The sequence below is a fragment of the Gymnogyps californianus genome, chromosome 13 (assembly GCF_018139145.2).
Source record: "Gymnogyps californianus isolate 813 chromosome 13, ASM1813914v2, whole genome shotgun sequence".
NCBI lineage: Eukaryota > Metazoa > Chordata > Aves > Accipitriformes > Cathartidae > Gymnogyps > Gymnogyps californianus.
In genome coordinates, this window is record NC_059483.1 from 24,785,013 (window position 1) to 24,796,017 (window position 11,005).

Here is an 11,005-nt window from a genome sequence, read left to right on the forward strand (position 1 = left end):
ACTTCAATGAAAGCACCACCAAAAGGGAGCCAAGTGGAATTGCTTGCACTACTGTTGAACACAATGAACTAAGATACAAGTCAGACTGGAGCCTTTATTCACATAGATACAAGTCTCAGAAAGCCACTGGATTAAACCGTGCCAGAGAAAAGTTTAAATCAGGACCACTGCTGAATGATTTCAGCTAAATCAGAGACCAAAATTTATTTATGGAAGTATGTTTTGGCAAAATAATCTTTCTTCTTTTGATAGTACATGCCAAAGCTGAGGGCACATGCTACATGACACTGCTTTTTTCTGCTCATTGCCTCTTGGGGACAGTCACATTCATCCTACAATAGCCGATTCCCATTTCATAGGCCAAATGCCCCCTCCAAATGACATCAGAGAAAAACACAAAATAATTATATACTGACTGCTTGAAAATGCGTTCTCTCTGTTTCCTTCCTAACATTATACTGTCGAAAAGTTTCATTCACAGCTACTGGCAGGGCACCCACTGCAGAGCTCTAGCAAGAGCTGGAGGGCTGGGCTGGACTACAGACATGGCATGATATTCAGCCACACTGGGCATCACAACCAAATCTCTCCCTCAAAACACACACAGCCTTGTGTGCAGGGAGTACAAGAAAATGCCTTCTACTTTAGAGTAATCCGTTCATGCAACAGAACAAGCTCCAAACAAACATCATCCATTGATCATTTGAAAACAAAAAGGATTCTGACCTTGGAAAGAGACTAAAATCGGATGTAACAAACTCTCTGTACATAGGAAGCAATGAAACTTGTTTGGTGAAACTGTCAGGTGAGATGGCAGTTCAAATGTCTTTTTAGTTTGTAGCAATACTGAAGAAATAAGCTTATTCATCCATTAGGTCAATACACTTCTCTGCCTTGGAGCCAGAGCTAAACTACAGGACCCGTTCTGTTCAGCACTGACAGACAGGACACGCAGAGAGACTCCCTAATGAATTTACCATAACACTGCCTCGTTGCCTACAGCATAGCGCTCAGCACCACTCCGTAAGCTTGCTAAGATCCAGACTGCATGTTGGCAGCAATTAAGGGGTGAAAACAAAAGATTTAAGGAGACAAAGGGCTGCGGGATACTGCAGAGGCTGGGCCATACAGCACGAGTGCAGCACGCCACCAGACATGCCATTCGTTTCAGCAAGAGCTGTATAGGTCCTAATATGGCACGGCCGCTCCCCGACCCAAGTGCCGAACGTGGCCACAGGACTGCAGAGAAGGCATATCCATTCCCACACCGCGCTTCAACTGTGTTTGGGCTAAACATTCCCAATTAGGCCCACGTCCAGGCACACAGAGCCCAGAGCCAAGCAGTCTTCTGTGTAAAGGACCCTCTGGACACTACATGGGTCCCTGCTTCCCCAGAGCCCGGGTGGCAAACTCATCTGTTTTACGGGCAAGACGGACCACAGCTGTTAGCAGACTCTTCAGGTAGGTCCCATCTACCCACTCCAAAGTGACGCCTGTCTGCGGGGCGAGCCTGACACACGTTGGGAAGCGGAGGCAGATGCCCACTGCCTGGTGTGTATTTCAGCCAGAGTAGGGAAAACAGCTGGGGAGAGAGGAGGGGAAGGAAAGCAGGAGGTGGAAAGAAGGAAGACAAGAGCTGGAGGAAGGGGAAAATAAGAAAAAAAAGTCACAGTTCTGCAGCTATTACACTTAAAACTTCAGCTGTTCTCCAAAATGGAGGCTCCTGCATTCGTTTGGATGGCAAAGTTTATTTATGTCACTTCCCTCTGCTAAGGTTTTGTAGATCATATTTCAAACCCACGTTATATTCCTCTGTTGCTGGGTTACCAGATCTGAACAAACAATTCTCTGCAGTCTGCCAAAAGCAGAGAAAGAAAGCAAATGAATGCCTGGAGGATGCATCACCCTCTGGAAGTCATCTTATGGCCCCACGCTGCTACAGATTAGTCACAACCTCACATACAGTAGAGCGAAAGAGGAAATGGTGAATCCATTAACTCCGGGGCAGCGCACAGACCCAAGAACTTCTATTCCCACCCACTCGCCCCCCTCCTAGGGAAACCAGGCAATTTTCCAAATCATTAGAATTTTCTTTCAGATAAGAAGAAAAATGGTCCTAAATTCAAAGGGATAAATTAGGTATTAACACCCCTGAAACTAGCAAGTTTGTTCCAGCAGATGTTGCAATGTCAAGCGAGAATTGTGATTTGAAATGAGTAAACCACAGGTACCACCGTAGCAGAGCTGCACGAAAACCCCCATGCAACAAAACGTTGATGACTGTAGGTTTGAGACTTTCAGTTTCCAGGCAGGATGTCTGCCATGTCAGGAGCTGCACAAACTTCCGCTTCAAGGGTGTAGGAACACGCAGCCGTCACCCGCATAGCGGTGCCCATCAGAAGCCCTCCAGGTTCACTCAAGCCCTCAGCAATATCGCTTTGAAGAAATCTTCCCCTGCAGCACCTGCAGAGAGAAGCCGCCAGCGTGCAGTAGCTGATCTGGTGTTTCTCCTGCCAAGACTGTCTGTCCCCTGCTGCTGACCCCGTCGCCGTGCTCTCTGAACACCCAGGCAGCCCTCCATCCCACGTGCAGAGGCTCAGCTCTCAAGTGCCCTCATCCGGGACTGCACGCTGAAGGATGCCAAATGTGAGTCTCCAAGAGGAGCAGTTTATCTGAGTAAAGACAAAAAGCGTTGCAAGAGACGCTATATCCCAGTATGGACCCCCACCATAACTGCCAGCCTGACAATAACGCTGTTGCCACTGCAGCATCCCCAAGACTGCTAATTCCCAGCAGTCAGACAAGATGGACCCACGCGTGCTGTGCAGGCTGTAGTTCAGGCAGCAGTTTCACGGTCGAGCTCAGCAGCAAGACTAGCTTAAGATGCTCCTCTCATCACCTATTTGCTGCTGTAACACACTCTCGGTGAGGTGGTACCTGCACAACCACGTGCAGCGCACCTGCACCCCAATCAGGGAACTGATCTAATTTGAAAACAAGAAGAAATTTCCTAACAAAAAAAAGAATAAAGAGGAAAATTTGGCTCAGTTCCACAGTGCAGTTCACTGTATCCCCTCCACCAGGACAGCAAACACCCGGTGCTGCCACACTTCCAGGGGAAAAAATACGTAGCAAATGGTGCTACTGCTGCCAAACTTTTGTTTCATGAAACCTTGGGTTTAATCTAATGTAGAAAATTAGAAACAAATTATCTAATGTTTGCTGGAGGGTCAAGGACAGCCCTCATTCTGGACCAAGGCACAGACAAGCATCACAAAACGAAAATAAAACATCACTTTTCACCGAGGCCCAGCTCTCAGCTGAGAATACAGCAGCCTAGGGAAAACCACTACTCTGGAAACATGGGGAGGTTTTAATAATTTAATTCCACCTGAAGGTCCTTACTATTCACCCAAATATTTATGGACATTCTGTTACATAAGGTATAGTGAATTTTACCAGAAAAAGCCCAAGAAGAAGATTCGGCAATTTCACAAGAAAAATAATCTGAAGTCATCACTTTGAGAATATTATTATTTCTGATTTTTAAGAAAGGCAGTTCAAGCAACACTGGCAAAGAAAATGAAGTTAGCAACATGAAGCCTTACAGGTTACTATTTCTAGTACAGCAGGAAAAACTGGAATGTAAACATCGTTTAAAGTTAAAACTTTTCAGGCTTTGTTTTTTCCAAAATAAGGATATGTAAGAAAAGTAGCTTTTCCAAAACACAGTACTAAGTGCCTATACCACTGCAGACATCAGATTAAAATTACAGGTGGCTCTATTCTTAATGTAAACCAACTATGATTTATCAAAATGTAAGCAGCTTAGTTTACACGGGAATATTTTGCTTACCCCAACCACGGTTTTCAGTCTGATTTTACACTATTCTGCTCTATTTACAGCAATTCTGTTCTCTTCTTACATTTCAAGTGTAAGTGCTGGAGTCCAAGTAACAATCACCATTAAATCCACAAGACAGGTTCACAGAAGTATAACTATTTTCCATTAGTATGTGCAAAACTGGTATCAGTTCCCCAGCATCAATTTGTAGTAGTACTTTTCTTATTCTAGATTTACATATGTATTACCAGAATTAAATTTCGCCTAAGCTGGTCTATTTAAAAAAACATTTCCTTTATTTTATGCACTAAACTCTTTGGTTTTAACAGCGCTGGAAGGTTAGAGGTAATCTCAAATGTCATTAAAGTCCTTCCCTTTCAGCAGGAATCAATATTACACCTGAATATTTGTTAGGAGGAGGCTGCAGAGGTGTACCTGAGGCCTTAGAGGTATTACTACTGAACATCATTATTTACCATGATTAAACAGAAAGACTTGGTCAATCCAGCACTGAACTACGAGCACAGAGGATTTAATCCCAGTCTGCCACTGGCTTGTTGGGTGACTTTAGCCTAGCCATTTCTTCCCTCTTTGCCCTTATGTTCCTACACACAAAATGAGCACAGCAGTACAGCAGCACAATTGGTAAAATGCTTTGAAAGTAAATAAATCCAATGAGGAAAATCACTGGTACTTCAGTAACCAGCTTATGTGTCTGTCTATAAGGTATACAGCATTATATAAGATATACAGGAAAGGGAACAATTTCTCCTTCACTTTTGAAGTTGCGCAGTTAAAACACTAAACCAGTTTGGTTGAAGTATCACGTATCCAATTAACTGTTACATATGTAAGTGAATTAAGCAAAGCAAAACTTCCGTCAGTGATCACAGATACTGTACACTCCACCTGAGCAGTACATTCAAATAAACAGCACAAATATTACAGCCCAGGACGCATCACCTCAGTTGCATAGTACACCCCACTTTAGCCTAATGGGAAATGAAGCAGCAAGGTGTTATTTGAAGGTTTCTTTCAAAGACAGCTTCCAAGTCTACCCAGGAATCCTCTACAGAGAATTCATGTCATGGCATAGTCAATATGCGATCCTTAAAGGCAAAAAACAGAAACAAGAGCCACTGCCACCCTACAAAGAAATGAAGAGTTATGTACAGATCATTGCTACTCTTCCTTGTAAGCTTCCCCCCTGCCCCATCCCTTAAAAACCATATACATCACATTAACTGTGATGTCCTGACACATGCTTTTAGACTTAAGGACAGCCACGCTCTACTTGCTTACTTTTACATTATTACAGAAATAAATAATTCTTAATGCCCATGTTTTCCGAGGGATTTAAACGCAAGTCCACCACCACCAATACAACATAACCACCTAATCAGAAAGGAGCTTTGGACAGCAGCCAGTTTCATAACTGAGCTAATAGTTAGTTATAAATCTAACTGACATCTCAAAAGCAACTTGAAAGTACTGAGCGAAGCAGATAACCCCTTTTCCAAGCTAACCTTCCACGCCACATTCCCCTACAAATCATCAGGAATGCCAATAACTGAATCCCCAGACAATCACTTTTGTGAGCTGGAGCGCACAAAGAGCTGATCCTACGTGTCTTCCCCATAAGTACAGAAATCCTGGCTCAGGCAGGTAGGCAGCCCTATAATTTATACAATTAGCACCATCGCAGACAAAGGCTCACAGGATGACTTACTAGTTGAACACAGCCTACAGAAACAACTCTTTATTACTTCATGTCCTAGAGGGGAAAAAAACAACAATAAGAATTATACGTATACAATGTGATGTAGTATTTCACTACAAGAAAGCCAGTATCTTATTTCTCTGAACTAGGGAAAACTGTGTTATTTACCTATAATGTTTATTAAAAGTTTGAAATCAATTCCCTTTTACAAAAGCAAAGGTGGGACTCAAGATAACCAGTAAGTTTACCTGGGGAGACAGTCTGTATTTAAATTTAGTTCTCTTAATGAAAATGATAGAAGAAATGCAGCACAAATTACCATAAAAGGTATGAGATCAAGTCAGCACGCAAGCAGGTGAAAGGACAAACTCAGGGAAGAGTCGACAATTTAGCAAGGACCCCGACTAAAGAGAGGTTGGTGTGGAGCCTCAGTGCAAGGACAGGACAGCTCCCCAGCTTCACCAGGAGGACCTGAGTTGCAAATACTGGGTGTACACAGACATCTTTACAAAATGGGGTACAGCTCTGAGGATGCTGTCTGCACTTACCAAAGGCATAAAACTGTGGAGGTTAAGGCTACGAAATTCTGCCACACTCGGGGTTGGGGGGCAGGTAGGAGAACCTGGCCAGAAAGCTATGGAAGCTCTGATGACTGTAGCAGAAGAGTCTGTACTTTCAACAAACTGTATTACAAAGTTCCCACGCTCGGAGCCCATTTACCTACAGTATGAACAGGGCCATGATACAGGCTGCTTCATAACATTAAACAAATTAAAGTATATCCAAATCTACATCCAGCAGGACAGGAAACTTCGCTGTGTGCCTGCACAGCACTCAGCAATACCATGGCCTTGTGCTACTGAGGTATCCAGATGTAGTAGAGAAGAACAAAACAAGATCTATAGAGACTAGAATTGCTGTATTTTAAAAGGCTGCATGAAGTCACAGTTAAGAAGCAAGAGATGGAAAGCATTCCTGTTCCAGTCAGACATGCCACCATCAATCCCCTGCCTTCCCCAAGAACAACCTCAGGTAACCCAAGGTGGAGTCCCTTTAGGTTGGAGCTTGACATGTGGCAAGTCTTGTATGCAACGCTCCTCTAGCTGTGCCTGGGAAAAGCAAGAAGTTGCATAAACAGCAAAGAAGATACACTCCTCCTCTGAGAGCATGCTTCATGCATCTGCTAAAGGTTTACCAGATCTAATGCAGACCAGATTCCTCCACAGCACCACAAGAAAGCTAGAGCAGCAATGCTTTTTCCCTGTGTAGGCTAACTAGCAGAGTCCTCAAGCTGTTCCCAGAATTGTTTGCCTCCCAGGTTTTGACTTAATTACAACGGGACATGCACACACAAAGCAAATCCTTCAGAATGTTAAAAGCAAAAAGGAGTGAATCATTGCTGATCCTGCCATTTTCATTTTTTTTAAATCTTTTACAAGCTTCTGAGGTGTTGCAGCCCTAAAAGCATAAAAAGAAGTTGCGTTCAAGCCTTATTCCATCTGAAAGCCAAAACATGTAATGCCCAAGTGTACACAGCACAGCCCAGTGAATAAAGCGCTACCTGTGACTGAGGCAACCTGGCTTCCATTTGTGGGTCAGGCGCTGGCTTGCTGAATGAGGTTGGGCCAGTCCCTTCACCTCTCGATGCCATGTTTCCCATCCCACCTACCATAGGGGTTTACTGACTTTTCTTTCCCTTTAGCACAACTCTATCACTCTCACCTTCTTTTCAAGACTGCCTCTGCCCTTGACTTTCATGTAGCATCTCTGCTACTGTACGCTGCTGTAACCGTGTTGGTCTCAAGTGGCTTTAGTTATAGCGGTACATCAATTCAGCTTGCATATTTAGTTAACAAGTTTATAGCCATGTAATTCGAAGTAATTAACCTCTTTTGCTTATGCTTGTTTAACATAATAAAAGCAGAATAAAGCTTTATTTACAAGACCAAAAGACACACAGGATGCAGGAAGTGAGGGCGTTCACAGATTCAGCTGAATTTGTACCAGTTCGTTTACAAGTATTTACTTTCCCTTTGAAATAGTGTATTTTGATGTTACTTCAAATCCATTTCCAATGGAATGAGCTAAACCGAAGACCCATCGGGTACAGCTTGCACTGGTCAAATAAATCCACATATGTTCACCTCTTAGGCTGTATCAGATCTTTGGTAATCAAGGCAAGGCCTAAATCAGTTGAAAAGCAGCACAGTGTTTGCCTGCACGGAAACAGTCACCAAAATAACCAAGGGTACAGGCAGACAAACAAGTTCCCATGGGACACACCATGTAGTAGACTGGCAGGGGATCAGCTGTGCTCCCATAAGGAGAGCTAACCATGTGTCTACATATTCTGGCAAGTCAGTGCCACTCTGCGCACGGACTCTTCCTGAGGCAGCACTCTTCCCGTGTTCTAGACCTGGAGAAGATCTTGCACAAGAAAAACTTACGCGCTAGGTGACCTAAGAAAACAGCATTTCTTCTAACAAACCTTACTCCACTGTACAGATTAAATCTGAAGTTTCCTTTTAAAAAAAAAAGTCAACAACAGGGAACTGCACCAAAACAAAGCTGTGTGAACTAAAGCCCACTATATTATTTTCGTGGTGGTCCACATTAAGGAAGTCATTAACACCAACGCAAGATTTCTCCCTCCACACAAAAGCAGGCATGCGACAGCTGCCAAAGAGGCATCCCGGCTCCCATCAAAACCCTGATCGCCAGCCTCTGCCCTTGCCATGCACCGCCTGCTCGGGTCCCCTCTCCGAGGAGGAGCGAGGTGACAGCAGCGAGCAGCCCCAGCCCCGGGAGGCAGAGCCGCACCGGCTCACTGGGGGCAGCCAAGAGGCTCCTCTCCTTGCTGCAGCCCTGAGGCCGACCTGAGGCAAAATGGGACGGGAAGAGAGAAAAAAAGCATTTACCCGCTTCCCTCCCACACCTCCCTGGCACAGCAGAGGGTTAGGGGCAGAAAAGCCGCCTTTCCCCCCCCCCCCCCCCCCCCCCCCCCCCCCCCCTTTCCTGGCCTGAAAGGCAATCGTCTCTGAGCTGTCATTTTGGAGAAGGAAGGGTTTAACCGCGCAGCCTGCAGCAAGGCTGAGGCCTGGTCGCTCTCCTCCAAATTCTGCCGGGGGGGGGCTGACCCTCCGACCACCCCCAAGCAGCCCCGGGGCCCCTCAGCCCACCACCCCCGGGCTCCAAAGACATCCATCTGCCCCGCTCCCACCTTCCCCAAACCGCCTTCGCCCCCCTCGCCCGCAGCGGCCGGGCTCGGGCCGGGGCCGGGGCCGGGCCGGGCCGCCCCGCAGGGCAGGCACCTGCCGCCGCGCCCCCCGCCGCCGCCTCACCTCCTTCAGCTGCTCCATCTCGGTGCGGATGGTCTCGTACTCCAGCTCCAGCTCCTCGTACTGCTGCTTCAGCTGCTGCTTCTCCTCCAGCACGGCCAGCCCGTACTCCGCCGCCTGGATCTTCTCCCGGGTGGTCTCGCCCAGCTCCTGGAAGAGCCGCTTGATCTCGCTCCGCAGCCACTCGGGCTCCGACTCCATCACCAGCCTGGCGTACTCCTCCTCCTCCATGGCCAGCGACATGTCGGCGGCGGGGACGGCCGCCGGCTCCCAGCCGGCGAGGCGGGCAGGCGGGCGGACGAAAGGGCGAACGCGCAGCCCGTCTGCCGCTCCTAACAGCGCCGCGGCCCGCGGGCGGCCATGGCAGAGCCCGCTCGGGCTGCCATCAACGGGCGAGGCGCCCGCTGCGCTGCGCTGCGCCGCGGATCCCCTCACGCCGCCGCCGCCGCTGCGAAACTCGCCCCGAGCGCCGACCGCAGTGAAATCATTCAAAAGGAACGGCCGGCCCGGCGCCCCGCGGCACGCTGGGGCCGGTAGTCCGCCCCGCCGCCGCCCCGCGGGGCGCGCCGCCCTCCGGACTACGACTCCCGGCATGCACCGCGAGGGGCGGTGGCGGCGGCGGCGGCGGCGGCGGGGGGGAGGAGAGCGGCCCCTGCCGGGCGCCGGCGGCCGTGCCCGCGGAGCGGCGCGGGGCCGCGGTGCGGCGGCGGCGGCGGGCCCGCGGCCCTTGGGAAGGAAGGGCTGGCGGTCATCCTGAAGGGCCCGGCCTGCCCGCCGCCGTGTCGGAAATCAGCCCTGGCGCAGCCCAAGCGAGAGTGCGGCAGAGAACGCACCACCACGCAGGCGTCCCTGGCGGCTCGCTCCGTGCTAACGAGTGAGCCCAGGACGGCTGGAAGTCCGGCGGCGTCGGAAGCAGTTGAGTGTGGGAAGGCGAGTACTGTGCAAGGGAGGTCTGACAGCAACCACGCGTGGGGACAGAATCACGGGTATGGTGGGATGGTTCCCATTTGCCAGAATGGAGGGTATCGTAGGCCTCACCAGCGTGGCAGGAACAAAAGGTTAACGTGAGAAGTCCTGGTGTCAGCCCCCAACTGCACACGCGAGAGCTGCCAGTATATATCTCATTTATTCCCGGTGTTTCACATCTCCAGCACAGTTCCTGCTTCAAGTAGTTCTCCATCCACCGACAGGGAACAAAACCCGTGTTCCCCAGTGTCATCCTGAGGATAAGTGCATCCACGGGACAAGATGCTGATGTACCGCCGGACAGCCCAATAGAAGGAGGGAAATGTCGCGGCAAGTTCAGCTAGCATAAATAGTTGTGAGACAGTAATACTTGGGCAAGTTTACTACGCTGCTTGAAAAAGGAGTTGCCAATCTGGTGGGAAAATGTGATCAGCTGTTGCTACAGGTTACACCGTTGGGCAAGTATGGTGGCAAAGACACAGAAATTGGGATACTCATTTCTCCACTACGGGTGGAATTAATTTCTAAAGCATATGAAGGCTGAACAGAGCCAAACGCCTCTCTTAGTTGGACCATTGTAATTCCTAAGCAGCTCCATAAAGGCGGGTGTGAATGTGCCCCTGCTTTACACCCGGGTCGGGGAGATGACTGCTTCACCCCCCCATCAGCAGCAGAGCTCGCCTGGCTCCCCTGCTGCTTCACCCTCCTTTAGTGCAGCAAATGCAGTTCGGAGTTTCTTCCAGTGTCAAAAATAGTTGGTAATGAACTGGTAAGCAAATGCCAAACATAATAAAAACAATTACGTGTTCGAGCACTCCACAAGGTCTAGAACATAAAGCAACGTATTTGCTCGCAGCTGCAGGGTTTTTTCAAGCTACTTTCAACTTCTGCCTGTGTTCATCACGCTCTGTCCTGGTACATATAAACCCTTATCCCTTTAATAAACTGTGTAATGGCTGAATACTGCCTCTTAGTCATGAAACTGCCTCGGCCAATTTTTCTTCAGGGCCCTGACACTGCCTGGAGCTCCCCATGCCTCACATGCGGGGATGTATTTGTCCCATGAGCACCGATGTGACGCTCCAACAGTCACCTGGATCTAAGAAGTAGCAAGTCGATGGCCTCAGCCTACAGTGT

At 48.4% G+C, this 11,005-nt stretch overlaps 1 protein-coding gene across 4 annotated transcripts in view; it reads right to left on the bottom strand.

Annotated features, from left to right (window-relative positions):
• The window catches only part of BICD2 (BICD cargo adaptor 2), a 97,303-nt gene extending 88,136 nt beyond the window's left edge, over positions 1-9,167 (bottom strand). For all 4 annotated transcript variants that reach the window (XM_050904546.1, XM_050904545.1, XM_050904544.1 and 1 more), the window contains exon 1: positions 8,906-9,167. In XM_050904546.1, coding sequence (XP_050760503.1) covers positions 8,906-9,145 — 240 coding nt within the window. In that variant the 5' untranslated portion in view covers positions 9,146-9,167. The remainder of the gene's footprint in view (positions 1-8,905) is intronic.
• Positions 9,168-11,005: the final 1,838 nt, after the last annotated feature.